At 50.0% G+C, this 12,377-nt stretch overlaps 5 protein-coding genes across 5 annotated transcripts; 3 read left to right on the forward strand and 2 right to left on the reverse strand.

Moving 5' to 3' along the window:
• Positions 1 to 533: 533 nt before the first annotated feature.
• EPUS_04053 (uncharacterized protein) lies at positions 534 to 1,988 on the forward strand (the record flags this gene model as incomplete). The annotated part of the gene is made up of 1 exon (XM_007802667.1): positions 534 to 1,988. One exon carries the CDS (start codon positions 534 to 536, stop codon positions 1,986 to 1,988), a length of 1,455 nt encoding a protein of 484 aa, XP_007800858.1.
• Positions 1,989 to 2,050: 62 nt separating this feature from the next.
• On the reverse strand, positions 2,051 to 3,450 carry EPUS_04054 (uncharacterized protein; the record flags this gene model as incomplete). The annotated part of the gene is made up of 2 exons (XM_007802668.1): positions 2,051 to 2,329; positions 2,377 to 3,450. The coding sequence occupies 2 exons, from the start codon at positions 3,448 to 3,450 to the stop codon at positions 2,051 to 2,053; spliced, it is 1,353 nt and encodes a 450-aa protein (XP_007800859.1).
• A 1,313-nt stretch (positions 3,451 to 4,763) lies between these two features.
• EPUS_04055 (uncharacterized protein) lies at positions 4,764 to 6,131 on the reverse strand (the record flags this gene model as incomplete). The annotated part of the gene is made up of 3 exons (XM_007802669.1): positions 4,764 to 5,500; positions 5,548 to 5,995; positions 6,057 to 6,131. The coding sequence occupies 3 exons, from the start codon at positions 6,129 to 6,131 to the stop codon at positions 4,764 to 4,766; spliced, it is 1,260 nt and encodes a 419-aa protein (XP_007800860.1).
• Positions 6,132 to 9,522: 3,391 nt separating this feature from the next.
• Positions 9,523 to 10,776, forward strand: EPUS_04056 (uncharacterized protein; the record flags this gene model as incomplete). Its single annotated transcript, XM_007802670.1, has 1 exon — positions 9,523 to 10,776. One exon carries the CDS (start codon positions 9,523 to 9,525, stop codon positions 10,774 to 10,776), a length of 1,254 nt encoding a protein of 417 aa, XP_007800861.1.
• A 288-nt stretch (positions 10,777 to 11,064) lies between these two features.
• Positions 11,065 to 12,367, forward strand: EPUS_04057 (uncharacterized protein; the record flags this gene model as incomplete). Its single annotated transcript, XM_007802671.1, has 2 exons — positions 11,065 to 11,447; positions 11,482 to 12,367. The coding sequence occupies 2 exons, from the start codon at positions 11,065 to 11,067 to the stop codon at positions 12,365 to 12,367; spliced, it is 1,269 nt and encodes a 422-aa protein (XP_007800862.1).
• Between the last annotated feature and the right edge of the window lie 10 nt (positions 12,368 to 12,377).

Raw genomic sequence — 12,377 nt, forward strand, 5'->3', positions numbered from 1 at the left:
TAGCCTCGCATTGATGAGGCTCCAAAACAGGTTTTCGACCGCGATTGTGGACGTTATTGCTGCGGCGCGTAGATTGTGATTTGAGGATTCGATAGCCTGTTGCTTTTGGTATACCGAGTGATTCGAATAGCTTTTTTCGAGGTAATTTGCCAGCTGTAGCCTGCGCGGCGCAAAGAAGTCGCGTACGCCGTGGAGTATCAACTATTGTATGTAGCCTGCGTGGAGGCTCTGTGGGTATCGAAATTGACGAATCAGGCTGTTGACAGTTTTTTCGAGTAGTTTTGCGAATTCTGGCCATTTTTTAGCTGATTTGAACAACAATTGGTGGAATAATAGAAGATAGAAAAAAAGGGGTTGTTTTGAGGATGGGACGGAAGTCTCATTATTTCCGTCACCTAGCTCCGGGCTGTTATCATTGGCCACGCCTGCAGGTAAAGTCTCACCTACTACGGGGGTCCAGCAGCATGGGAGCATCGTTTGAGAAGGGAAGTATCTTGTCCCTTTTCCATTTCAGACTCCACATCCAACTTATGATGGCATTTCACAACATCGTTCTCGACCAATTGGTCTTCCACCATGTCCGTTTTATTCTTCTTACACCCATGCTCCTCCTACTCATTCGAAGCATATACCGAATCTTCTTCCATCCACTCTCCCACATCCCTGGTCCTTGGCTTTCGGTTTGCACCTCAACATGGCTCAACTACCATGCATGGGTCGGTGACGAGTGTACTGCAGTCCACAAGCTACACCTAAAATACGGATCAATCGTTCGGACCGGTCCAAACGACGTCGACATTGTCGATGGTGAAGCTTTGAACACGATCTATGTTGAGAAAGGAGGATTTAGAAAGGCAAGCTGTTATGCGAACTTCGACATCGATGGCCACAAATCAATCTTTTCACATGTAGATCCTTCAGAACGAGCTCCGAGAGCAAAGGCGGTACTTCCATTGTTCAGTACTGGCAGCTTGAGAGCAGGGTCGAAGACAATATACAGGTGCGTAGATCGGATGGTGGTGAGGATGAAAGAGGGGGCGAAGACTGGAAAGTCGGTCAATATCCTCAATCTAACGAGAAGTTTGGCCGCCGACGTTGTGACGGCATACCTATTCGATGACAGCTATGGCGGGCTGGAAGAGACTGACGGCGAAATGAGTGCGAGTGGAATGGTGAATGCTTTTGTCGCTGTGGGTCGATTTTTCTATCTTCCAAATTGGATGTTTCAATTGCTGGAGCGGACTTACGAAAAGATCCTGCCAGACCACGAAGTGAACATGAGCATATCAAAGGTGGATTCGTTCATCGCTGCGGTGGTCGATCGAAGTAGAACGGACAAGAAGCTAAAGGGTTACTATCCGGCAAGACTGATGGAGAGTGGATTCTCCGTTAGTGAAGCTCGAGCACAGTGCAAAGATTTGATGTTCGCAGGCACAGACAGCACTGGGATGAATTTGGCGACCATCTGTTTCATGCTGGCAAAGCATCCAGGTAAATACGCAAGATTGAGGAATGAACTACTGGAAAGACAACCCGACGAATCGGAACTACAATCCTTGCCATACATGAAAGGGGTGATCAAAGAAGGGTTGAGGTTGAGTATGGCAAATCCGTCGCGCCTCCCACGGGTAGTGCCGCCGTCTGGCTGGATGTTCAAGGGTACCTTCATGCCATCAAACACAATCGTATCATGCACGCCTTTTGAACTTCACCTAAATCCGGACGTGTTCGAGGATCCATACGAATTCAAACCGGAGAGATGGGAAACCCCAACCGACGAAATGAGTAGAGATTCAATCTGGTTCGGGCTTGGGACCAGACAGTGCATTGCAAGAAACTTGGCAACGATGGAACTGTTCTGTGCTGTACAACGACTGGTACAGGAGAATGTACTTGAAGGTGCACATTGCTGTCAGGAACGAATCGAAATTCTGGAGTGGTTCAACTCAAAGGTGAAGAAAGAAAAGATAGAACTAATGTGGTCATGATAGTCGATCCATATAAGACGTCGATGTGTTCCATTTTATACACACACCACCAATCGACTGATCTATAGCTTTGTCAACTCCGGCGACCCCTCGCATGGTGGGTCTGAAAACTTGGTTTGTACAAAGACTTTCTGAACACCCTTCTCACGAGCATCGAACTTCATGTATACTTTGTCGATGTCGGCAATATCATATCGATGGGTCACCATGTGCAATGGCTCGAGATCTCCACTCTGAATCATCTTGAGCAGTTTCTCCCAATAAAGATGTACCGGAGCTTGGCCATTGCCGATCAATCGGATGCCACGTTCCATCAATGCTCCAATGTTGAAATGATTGGTCTGATAGGGTCAGCAAAGCTTTTCAGGCAAATGTTTTCAGCACTTACAAATCCAACATAAACACCAGTTACACCACACCGACCGAAGCTTTTGACAGATGTGATCATCTCATTGATGATCTCAGAAGTATCGGTTTCAAGACCAGCCAACATCTCAAAGTAGTGTGCCCATCCTTTCGCGTACTCTCCGGCAGCACATTCAAGAGCAACATCAGGTCCTCCGTGCTCCATTTTCTTGAGCTGCGAAGTGATGGACTCTCCTTTCGGCAAGTCGGTGAAATTTAAGGTTTCGACCTTGGGAAGTTTCTCTTTGATAAAGTCCAAACGCCAGGCAGCTGGTCCACCATCAATCATAATAACCCGCTTCGCACCATTCATGAAGCTCATTTCGGCACACATTTGACCGATTGGCCCTGAGCCCCAGATGGCAACGACGTCACCTTCTTTGACGCCTGTATCGACAACGCAGTTCCAGGAAGTGGCCAGAACATCAGATAGATACAAACCCTTCTCGTCAGGAACATCATCCGGCAACTTGAGAAGGTTGACATCCCCGTATGCCACCCTTACGTATTCGGCTTGTCCACCAGCGAAACCACCAGTGAAGTGAGAATATCCCAGCATACCAGCGGTGCGGCCACCATACATGATATTCTCAACTTTGTTATCATTGGTCCTTTCGCATTGAGATGATAGCTTTCGCTTACAGTACATGCATTGACCACAAGCAATCTGAAATGAGCAGACAACTCGATCGTTCTCCTTCAATCCATTGACGGCAGGACCGACCTTGTCGACTTTGCCGCAAAACTCATGGCCCAGGATATCACCTTTCTGCATCTCGACAACAACCCCGTGGAGTAGATGCAGATCGCTACCGCAGACTGTGCTACCGGTAACCTTGACAATCACATCTGTGTCCTCGAGAATTCTGGGTTTGGGTGAATCAATGACTTCGACACTGTTCTTGCCCATCCAAACCAGGGCCTTCATAGTTTCGCCGCTGGGGTCGGCATACTTCTCACGATCCCGAGCAGGGTTAGTCATGTTCTGCTCGGTGGTCGCATCGCCAGTGTGGCCAATGGCCTTCTCCACATAATTTGCTGCTTGTGACAAAGCCATGATGTAGTGAAACGTGAGGCAAGCAAAGACAATTACGGATGAATAAGATAATAAAGTTGGCGCAGGAGGCCAGGTAGGATATCTGAAAATGCTCACGAAAGGTTTCTCCCATCCGTCATGATATTCCAACCTCGAACCACTCGGGCACTACTGTAATGACATCATATTACGTAGAGCAAGAGGATCAGGACAGGCTAGTCCAAACTCTTCATACGTAGTTTTTCCCGCCTCTGCGATGATTGGGTGGTCTTCCATATGGCAGCAGCAATTTCCCCGTGATCACAGCGAATGAAAAAGTAGTACAGAGTAAAGATAGCACGATACTACTGTGGTGGGATAGCCCCCACAGTCACGTAAGTTGCTTAGTTAATCAGATAGCTCAGATAGTTCGGATAGATGTGCGGTGGGATGAGAGATCCTGCAGGGGAGGGCACCATGCCTCCTTAATATCACTTACTTGGCCCTCTTCTGAACGCTCTCGAAGTTGGCTGTACATGTACAGCCAAATATCCTGCTGCTATCTACGGCGGATATCTACGCATCCTCGTCGCCGCCACACGAGCCGCACCAAGGCGAACCTGATTGCTCCTCAACACTACTAACGTACTTAGTACATAGTTGTGTGCAAGGTGGGATCACATGACGGCGCGATGACAATGGCTGGGGGCCAGCCGCGTTTAGAACCACAGCAAGAGAGAGCGTGCCGACTTCGAGTGCTCCAATGTCGAAGACCTTAGAACAGCAAACGGGGTCTCCACAATCAAATCTAGAATGAAAGTCAAAAGCGTCGCTCGTGCATCAGTTTCTGACGACGATGATGGAAAATTCGCCTTCGAACGCAGATTCGCGGATTCGGCATAATCAGCCGCATGCCTGCGCCTTGAGAAAAGAATGACCGTGATATGTCTAGGTATGTTTGCGTCCGCCAAGATTTATTTATCATGAAACCACTGGACAGAAAGTACTACTAGTACTAGTTAGTAGTTAGTAGGGACGACGTGACTTATCGTAATATTCGCCTCAGGCCTCTACTTGTCAGCGACGGAGTTGATATGTTAGAGACCCACCCCGAGATTGCGGGTCTCGTCCCTGTTGCTGCGCCTTCAGGACAAAATGGATCGAGCGCTTGCCATGCTCATACAGAGGAAAGCAGATGGAATAACTGAGCGCCTCGCTATATTTAATGTAGCTGTCGAGGAGTGGAATGGTCACTGGTACTGGCTGTACAGACATCATTGTCGTCTAAATCTATCGTTTATCGTCTATGATACTTTCACGGAAACCAATACTCATATATGACGCTTATCCTACCCTCAGATCTTTGAAGGGGTAACTCCGGCCAGGAATCCACCCTCTACCACCGCTCTTACGAGCTGATTGGCAATGGCAGTCCTGGGTGGCAATCTCAGGTTTCCTTCCTTGTAGCCTTCGTTGGCGGGGTCATCCAACCCACCTGTACCCACTCTCAGCGCTTCTTCCACCTCATCCAACTCAAACCATTTTGCTGTCTCAAGTTCGGGATCGTTGTCGAGCTTGATCTTTTCATCCTCAGCACTTGCTACTTGAGCGATAGCGCCAATCATCAGATTTGCCGGGTACGGCCAGGGTTGAGTAGAATGTATCACGACCCTGGAGAGGACCACACCGCTTTCCTCCCATACTTCGCGGCGCACAGCATCTTCCACAGACTCGGCAGGCTCCACAAAGCCTGCTAAGGTGGAGTACCAATATGGTGGCCATTTTTTCTGTCGACCGAGCAATAACCGCCTGCTATCATGGCTAATGACGGCAACGATGATGGTAGGATCGGTGCGAGGAAATGTGAGGTTTGAAAGAGTGGTTCGAGTGGAACAGGGAGGTCGCTCTCGAGGTGAAGCGGGAGTCGCCGAAGTCGTACTACCGATGGTCCCAGGTAAGGTTGCGAAATCTATTGGTGGACAGATTCGCTTTGCGCCCCCATTGACAGACAAAGTTGGTTGGCCGCAAGTTCCGCAATACGGATTTCGTGCATTCCAATCGAGGAATGCTCTTCCCATTGCATATATTGCAGCTGAAGAAAGGTGAGCAGGGCCCCTATAACAGAGTTCCATTGCATACCAGTGTTTGCTGGAAAGTTCATTGCCCTCATGCCTTCGATGAAGGTCAACCCTTGCTTCTCCATTTCTGCAATGATTCCTCTCGCTTCTTTCTCATATGAATCTTTTGGGGTGATGTCAACAGCAAACTGTGGAGCTCCGATGTAATTCTTGTGCTGCAATCCATCCCTTTGGCTTTCATCGAGTCCCAAGAAAACCAATTGAGGGGTGGAAGTCGACGAGTTGAATTCCTTGACAATCTGTTCTTCTGTCTTGTCGTATGGATTGCTGGGAAGAATTGGCTTGAGGTCATTCTGCTTTGCGTATGCGATTTCGGAGGGAGACTTGACGAGGGGTGAGAGGTTTCTAAAGACCATGAACTGGGTAGTGCCATGATCGAAGGCTTGTTTCAGGAAGGAATGATCGCCTCGAAGGAAAGAAACTCGATTCAACGGTGAGCCTTGCACAACCTGATTAGTCAAAGGTTCCACAGTCAGGATGGAAACGCATGCTGCCAAAATAGTTGGTTACTTCTTTGCCAAATTTTCGTGAAAGCATAGAATCGTGATCAAGATGTGCAGGCCGCGGCAACTCCGGTTGAGGCATAGCAGGTGGGAACCACTGTGAAATCGGCAGCGCAGGCTACTTGATTGGAGTCTCCGTAATAATGCTGCCTCTGAGCAAAAAAAAGCGAATTTTGCGACCTTTGGTGAAGGAGGAAGGTTCCAACAGCTACGCGACGCTCCGGACAAAGTACAAGCAAATGTCAGCGGCCGTCATGGAAATTCGACTTTCTGCTTTCTGACTTGCTTCCCCGCTTTCGTCACCACGGTCGAGGGCTCCCCAGCCCCACGTTGCAGACGCGTTGTCCATCCTCATCACATTACACAACCCGTCGAATATTGGTTACTTGAAGTTGCTCTGCGATCAGCAATGCAGACCAAAGCAGCTAAGATCGGTGACAGTATCCTCGTCATGACAGGTCCTCCCAAGTCCTTTGCTGCATTTGGATACCTTCCTGGGCTATTTAGCTGCGGATCGAAAACAAGACCTCTCTCCGAAAGCAATCGTACAGCCGAAGCTGTAATATCCTGATTTCATACTGTGCTTGCCACAGAGATTCCTCAGTCAGGGTCGCTTCGATTGGCTTTCCCAAATGCTGTATAGCATCCGGTAGAGGACTGTCAAAAATCGTCATCCAAGCAGACTTCGTGGACATCTTGCTCGAAAGGAATCCGGACGAAAGATTTCATTGACCCAGATATGACCTCCTTCTGGACGCACGATAATTTTATCAGAGGTAATGGCAACAATGCAAGAGAGGATTTTCTACGCGTTAGCGGAAGTACTAGAAGCTGCGGACTGTTTCTGCGTCCATAAAGGAAGACACCGAACACCAACCCATTCCCATGTGACGGCTTGATCAGGACGCGGATGTCACGAGTGGGAGGAGAACTGCGCAGCCTTGGTTTGATATCCTATGCAGGATTAGTTATATGATATTGATCTGAATGTCAATGTTGTCTGACTACTTCGAACTCATTTCACCGCTGTCACGAGCTGCAGAAACCTGAATTAGAAACTCGAATGCTATCGAAGCGCCACCTCAGTCAGGCAGAACGACAGTTCCAGCTCAGCGCTTCAATAATGTTTGACTATGCTATGACTAGTGGTCAGTAGTTACCACTAACGCAAAAAGGGATTCAACCAGGATCACTTGTGATAGTCAACTTTCCGAAAAACCGTACGGATACTCCAAGGTCTGACTTGAACATGTACGCTACTGCTGAAGTGCACTTCGCAAAGAATGCAAGTCTGCAAAGTCAACCTTACTCACGCCTCAATTGATCAGCAGTCGGCTTCTGCCGCCGCAAACTCAGTCTCCATTGACTGTCCTCGGCCAACCATCAAAACTCTTGGCGGCCCGTTTCGACTGCTGAGTTGGAAACATCATTGGATGGCCAAGGGTCAGCTTCGACTTATCAGTCTTGCTCGCTTTCAGCGCAGTAGACCTAAACCCTGGCAAGTCTGGTGAGAGTCATGAGGCAGACATGGGTCCCACGCCCGATCAATTGTTTGTTTCCCCTCAGCCCGGGCAAATGAGCGAGCCCAATCGTGTGACATGTGCGTGGAACTGTTGCTTCTGACCCAGCCTCAGAAGCTCGGCCTTGACCACTCATGGATCTTCAGAGGCATCCACATCTCAAGAAAGTCCACAAGCGTGCATGATTGAATATCATCCTTGGAATAATCTGAAAGGTGCAATATTTACCGCACTATCAGCTCATAACCTGACAAGAATCGACCAGCATCCACACCGGTGCATCACCTCGACCAGCAGAGCTGAGGAACCAATTGATTTGGTCTCTTTACACCTCAGCTTTCCATGGCTATGGCGTAAAGTAATCGGTTATGGCGTATGCTAGTTAGGGCGGAAGAGGGGGAGTTGATAAGGATGGCAATGCAAGCATCACTGTAGAATGAAGCGAAGTCCTGGATGTTACTGAAATCTTTTCAGGAAGAAGTAAGTTTTAGGATGAGGCGCCTGCGATTGTTGCATTCCCCGCGGAAGACTGGAAGGCTGGAAGCAGGAGAAACATATCTTCGTTACTATTTCCGTGGAATGGGAAACCACATGTAGACCTGTTATCAGCCGTAACCCAAACACGTGTTCGTACGACTTGCTGGATCAGCTCTTAGACCCTCATTCGCAGAACATCGATGAAGATGCAAGGCCATCTATAGCAAACAACATGCTTGGTCGTGAGTGGAGCGACTTCACGATTGCAATGCGTGCGAAGTGACAGGCAGGGGTCGCTGTAATTTTTCGGATACTTGAAACGAAACCAATTTTGGCCGAAATGTACGGAAATTTACAATAGATTTCGAGATAGATTTCAGCGAACTTGGGGTCTTTTAGATTTAGCTTCCCTTGGCCCCAGCAGTGCTGAAATGCAGCTCGAAGTGCTCTGTAATCTCAATATGCTCAAGGCGGCCCATTTCGAGCGTTTCCGATATAGAAGAGAGCTATATTCGTCGAAGCAGTTGAGGGTGTGAAGTGCAAGAGCAAGGAGAATTCTCGCGGCGGTATTCAGGTCACATGACCAAAATTGTCCGAATGAGGACTGACGCATTTCTGATAGGGACTAGCGTGATCTTGCGGAAATGAAATTAAGGAGATTCGCAATTTATACTAACTTAGCAGTTGAAATTATGAGTTTTATGAAATTCCTTGTGAAAACCGCGACCTCTAGTGACAGGACACTTGGTTTGACAGCTGCGGCTTTCCTCTGCAGGTACCCGAAGACAAGGAGTGTGATGAGGGTGGTGCGATTCGTGGTCGATTAGTTGACTAAGTTAACTAGCGATTTGCTAGGTCCACTTCTTCGACTTGTGCTTTTCACATGGATGTGTTGTCTCATACCAGTCACCAAGGGCTGTCTGACTCCCCTCTGGCGACAAGGAACAGGCTTCCGATCACAAAGAAGACGACCCAATTTCTAAGGAAACATGCTCGGTGAACCTGACTGGCCAGTGAAGCAATATCAACATCATCTGCGGCTGGCGTCGCCAATGTGGGGAAACATTTTGATCCCTGTCTATCTGTCTGCTGTCACAGCACCAAACCCCTGACTAGTGATCAAACTGATAGTTTCAAAGGTCGATCTGACATTTCCATCTGTCACCTTTCCTAAAGCATCTTCTTAATGATGGACTCCCACACCACTCCCGTTCTTTCTGTCACTTGGCACCGACGCCATGCCAGGAATAAAGCTTCCCCTCTCACAGGGACAAGGGTGGATGGCTTGGTGGAGGTCGACCACGGACCTCTTCGACGCCCAAACACACTTGACCACATGCCTGGGTCATGTGTCTCAGCCATGTCCATGTTTGGGACCTGACTAGAAGCTGGTGGTTACTCCCTTCCGCTTCTTTACGTTACTGCATGAGCTGGTGGACCACCTACACACATAGCCGACCCAAACCTCACTCCAACATGGACCAGATCCTCAAAGCTCGCAGAATGGGTTCCGCGGTTGCTCGACGAAGGAGATTGAAGGAACGTGAGATAGCTATGCAGCAGGCCGAGGAAAGGAGGACGAGAATACTCCTCTACGGCTATTCTTCTGAAGAGGACGAGTCGTCCGAGGAAGAAGGGAACTCATACCCGCCCATTCCTGACACCCAATCGGATCGACTTCGACCTTGCTCAACACTCTCTACTGCCAGCAGACCTTCCTCAGCCACCGGTTCCAAGTCACCTCCAAGGCATACCCAACCTTCCCGCCTCCCTTCTCCATCATCAATAGATTCGAAATCACGTCTTCCGCAGCTCATCATTCCACCACCATTGTCGCCCAACCTTGCTACCTTCCGGACCGAATCAATTCCACTATCAGACAATGCTGATGAACAGCTCTTCTTTTCAGAGCCTGAAACCCCGCTTGAGATCGCTACACCAATTTTGTATTCGATACCACATACTCGGCCATCAATGATATCCATCAAAACACAGAGCAAGCTCCACACTCTGCAACGACCGGCTTCCATGCCACATCAGCCAGCCATACCTACCAAATCGGAAAAGCGCATTTCTGCAACGAGTCTGAGGTCTGCCAGCTCTCCAGTCGAGCTTCCGACCGTCTCGTCACATTCCTTGTCGAGAGACATGTTGAACAAGATCACAAGTGCGGAGAAGGAAACGGAGCGTCGTCGGCCGAGCACTGTCTCTGCGAAAAGTGAATCAGCTCTGCAACATCGAAGTCCGAGGTACGATGTATTCCCGAGAAGGTCCAAAGTGGCGACTTCAGGCAAGGTCGAACGGCCACCCGTCCATGAAGAACAATCACCTACATCAACCACGACGATACCACAGATCCTAATTAATCCGAAACGCAGCTCCTCATTTACGCTGATTGCTAAAGACTCGGAATCAACGCACGGGATGTCACCACCGACAGAACTATCCATCAAAAAGTCGACATCTACAATGCGAAAGAGGCGGCCGAGCATTGGGCTAGCTCTGCGAACAGCGTCTGCTCCTTTCAGAAGCAAGAACACGAATGGCCGGCCGCCCACATCCAGTTCATCAGAATCGGTGGCTTCGAAAGATAACATCAACTTCAGCGCGTTTCCCATGCCTCCGCCTTCGCCCCTTTGCGTCAGTCATTCCACCGGGCACCCAAATATTCCGGAGAGATCTGGCGGGAGCTCTCGAATGAGTCAAGTACGAACTATAGTTGGTTTGTGAAGGCATCTTGTAGCATGAGTGTTCTGCCGTTCGGCTCCCAGAACGAAGCGGCCACCTTTAAGAGAATGTTCACGGAACATCATCCAACACATGTAATTTAGTGAGCGGATCTGGTCCTCACATTGTGCATCCTGCAGTGCAGGCTCATGAGCGTAGGGAGTTGGGAGTTGTCTTACAATTTGCAGTCTGGAACTTGAAGCTGCTGTTGGCCACGCCAAGAATATATTCTCCTTAATCTCCTAAACTTCAGCGGTGAACATGCAATTTCTATTCTCCATCTCACACACTATGCCACCACAGAGCAGAGGCTCTCCGCCCAAACCACCTCGTGGCTTTTCTGACCCTCGATCAGCGCCTCCCACACTTGCCCCATTCCTTGACAATCTCCCATCACCGGCATCCACAATCTCCGACCAGCGAAATCCTACCGCCAATGGATACGCCGACCATCCCATTCCAATCTCTCCTACATCCAACCGTCTACGCCGCACAACAATAACCAATCGGAATGAGAATAAGAATGACGATAAGAATGAAAATGACGATGGCGACAACCAAGACCTATCAGACTACGACCCGAATCTGGACGATGCGGATTTTCAATCGCATTACTCCATCTCCGCAGAGAATTCCGACCCAGATACCGGCTCACCCGCCTCCGAGGAGGAGGAGTAGGAGGAGGAGAAGGAGGAGGAGCAAGAATAGCGCACACAACCTCTCCCTCCACCTCTCCGCCCCAACCCACCAGTTACCTACGGCATGCAACATCGGCGCAATCGCTGCCCGCTCCACCACCACCGCTCCCGCTCTTCCCGCCCTTCTACAACCGTCCACCAACGCCGCTGCCGCCCTCGCCGAGCCTGACCTCGCTCCTCCGACCGCCCAGCCTGCTCAACCGCTCGACGACCTCGACGCGGCCCACGACGCCCGACTCGAGCGACGTGGAAACGCCCAACGACACGGAGGCGGCGGTGGCGCAATCGGCGCGGCGCGCGACCGTCGTGTCGCGCGTGTCGCCCAAGGTGCCGACCTACGAATACTACGGCTTCGTGCTCTACCTGGCCTCGTCGCTGGCCTTCGTGCTCTACCTGCTCTGGTCGTACCTGCCGTCGCCCTTCCTCGCCGCCATCGGCCTCCACTACTACCCGAACCGCTGGTGGTCGCTGGCCATCCCGTCGTTTCTGGTCATGTTGATCGTCTACATCTACGTGGCGTTGCTGAGCTACAATGTCGAGAGTACTTGACCCTGCCGATGGCGAGTGTCGAGTGTATGGTGGATGAGGCGGCGAATATTGCGGTGGTGGATGCGAAGGGCCGGTTGAGGAAGGGGGGCAGCAAGATGGATTTGAGGAGTGCGAGTAGTGGCAATGGGAGTTGGGGGAGGAATAGTGGGGGATTGGCCGTGATGATGACGGCGACGGGTGGTGGGAATAATGGGCAGAGGAGATGGGGGGGAGGAGCAGGAGGGACAACAGAGAAGATCCAATGGAGGAATTTGTGGAATGAGGGGACGGATGCGGTGATGGATATCCCTATTGGAGGGGTCTGTGAGGTCTTGTATGGTGATGGAAGAGATGCGGATGGGATATGAAATTAATGAT

Source organism: Endocarpon pusillum, assembly GCF_000464535.1.
Source record: "Endocarpon pusillum Z07020 unplaced genomic scaffold scaffold176, whole genome shotgun sequence".
Lineage (NCBI taxonomy): Eukaryota > Fungi > Ascomycota > Eurotiomycetes > Verrucariales > Verrucariaceae > Endocarpon > Endocarpon pusillum.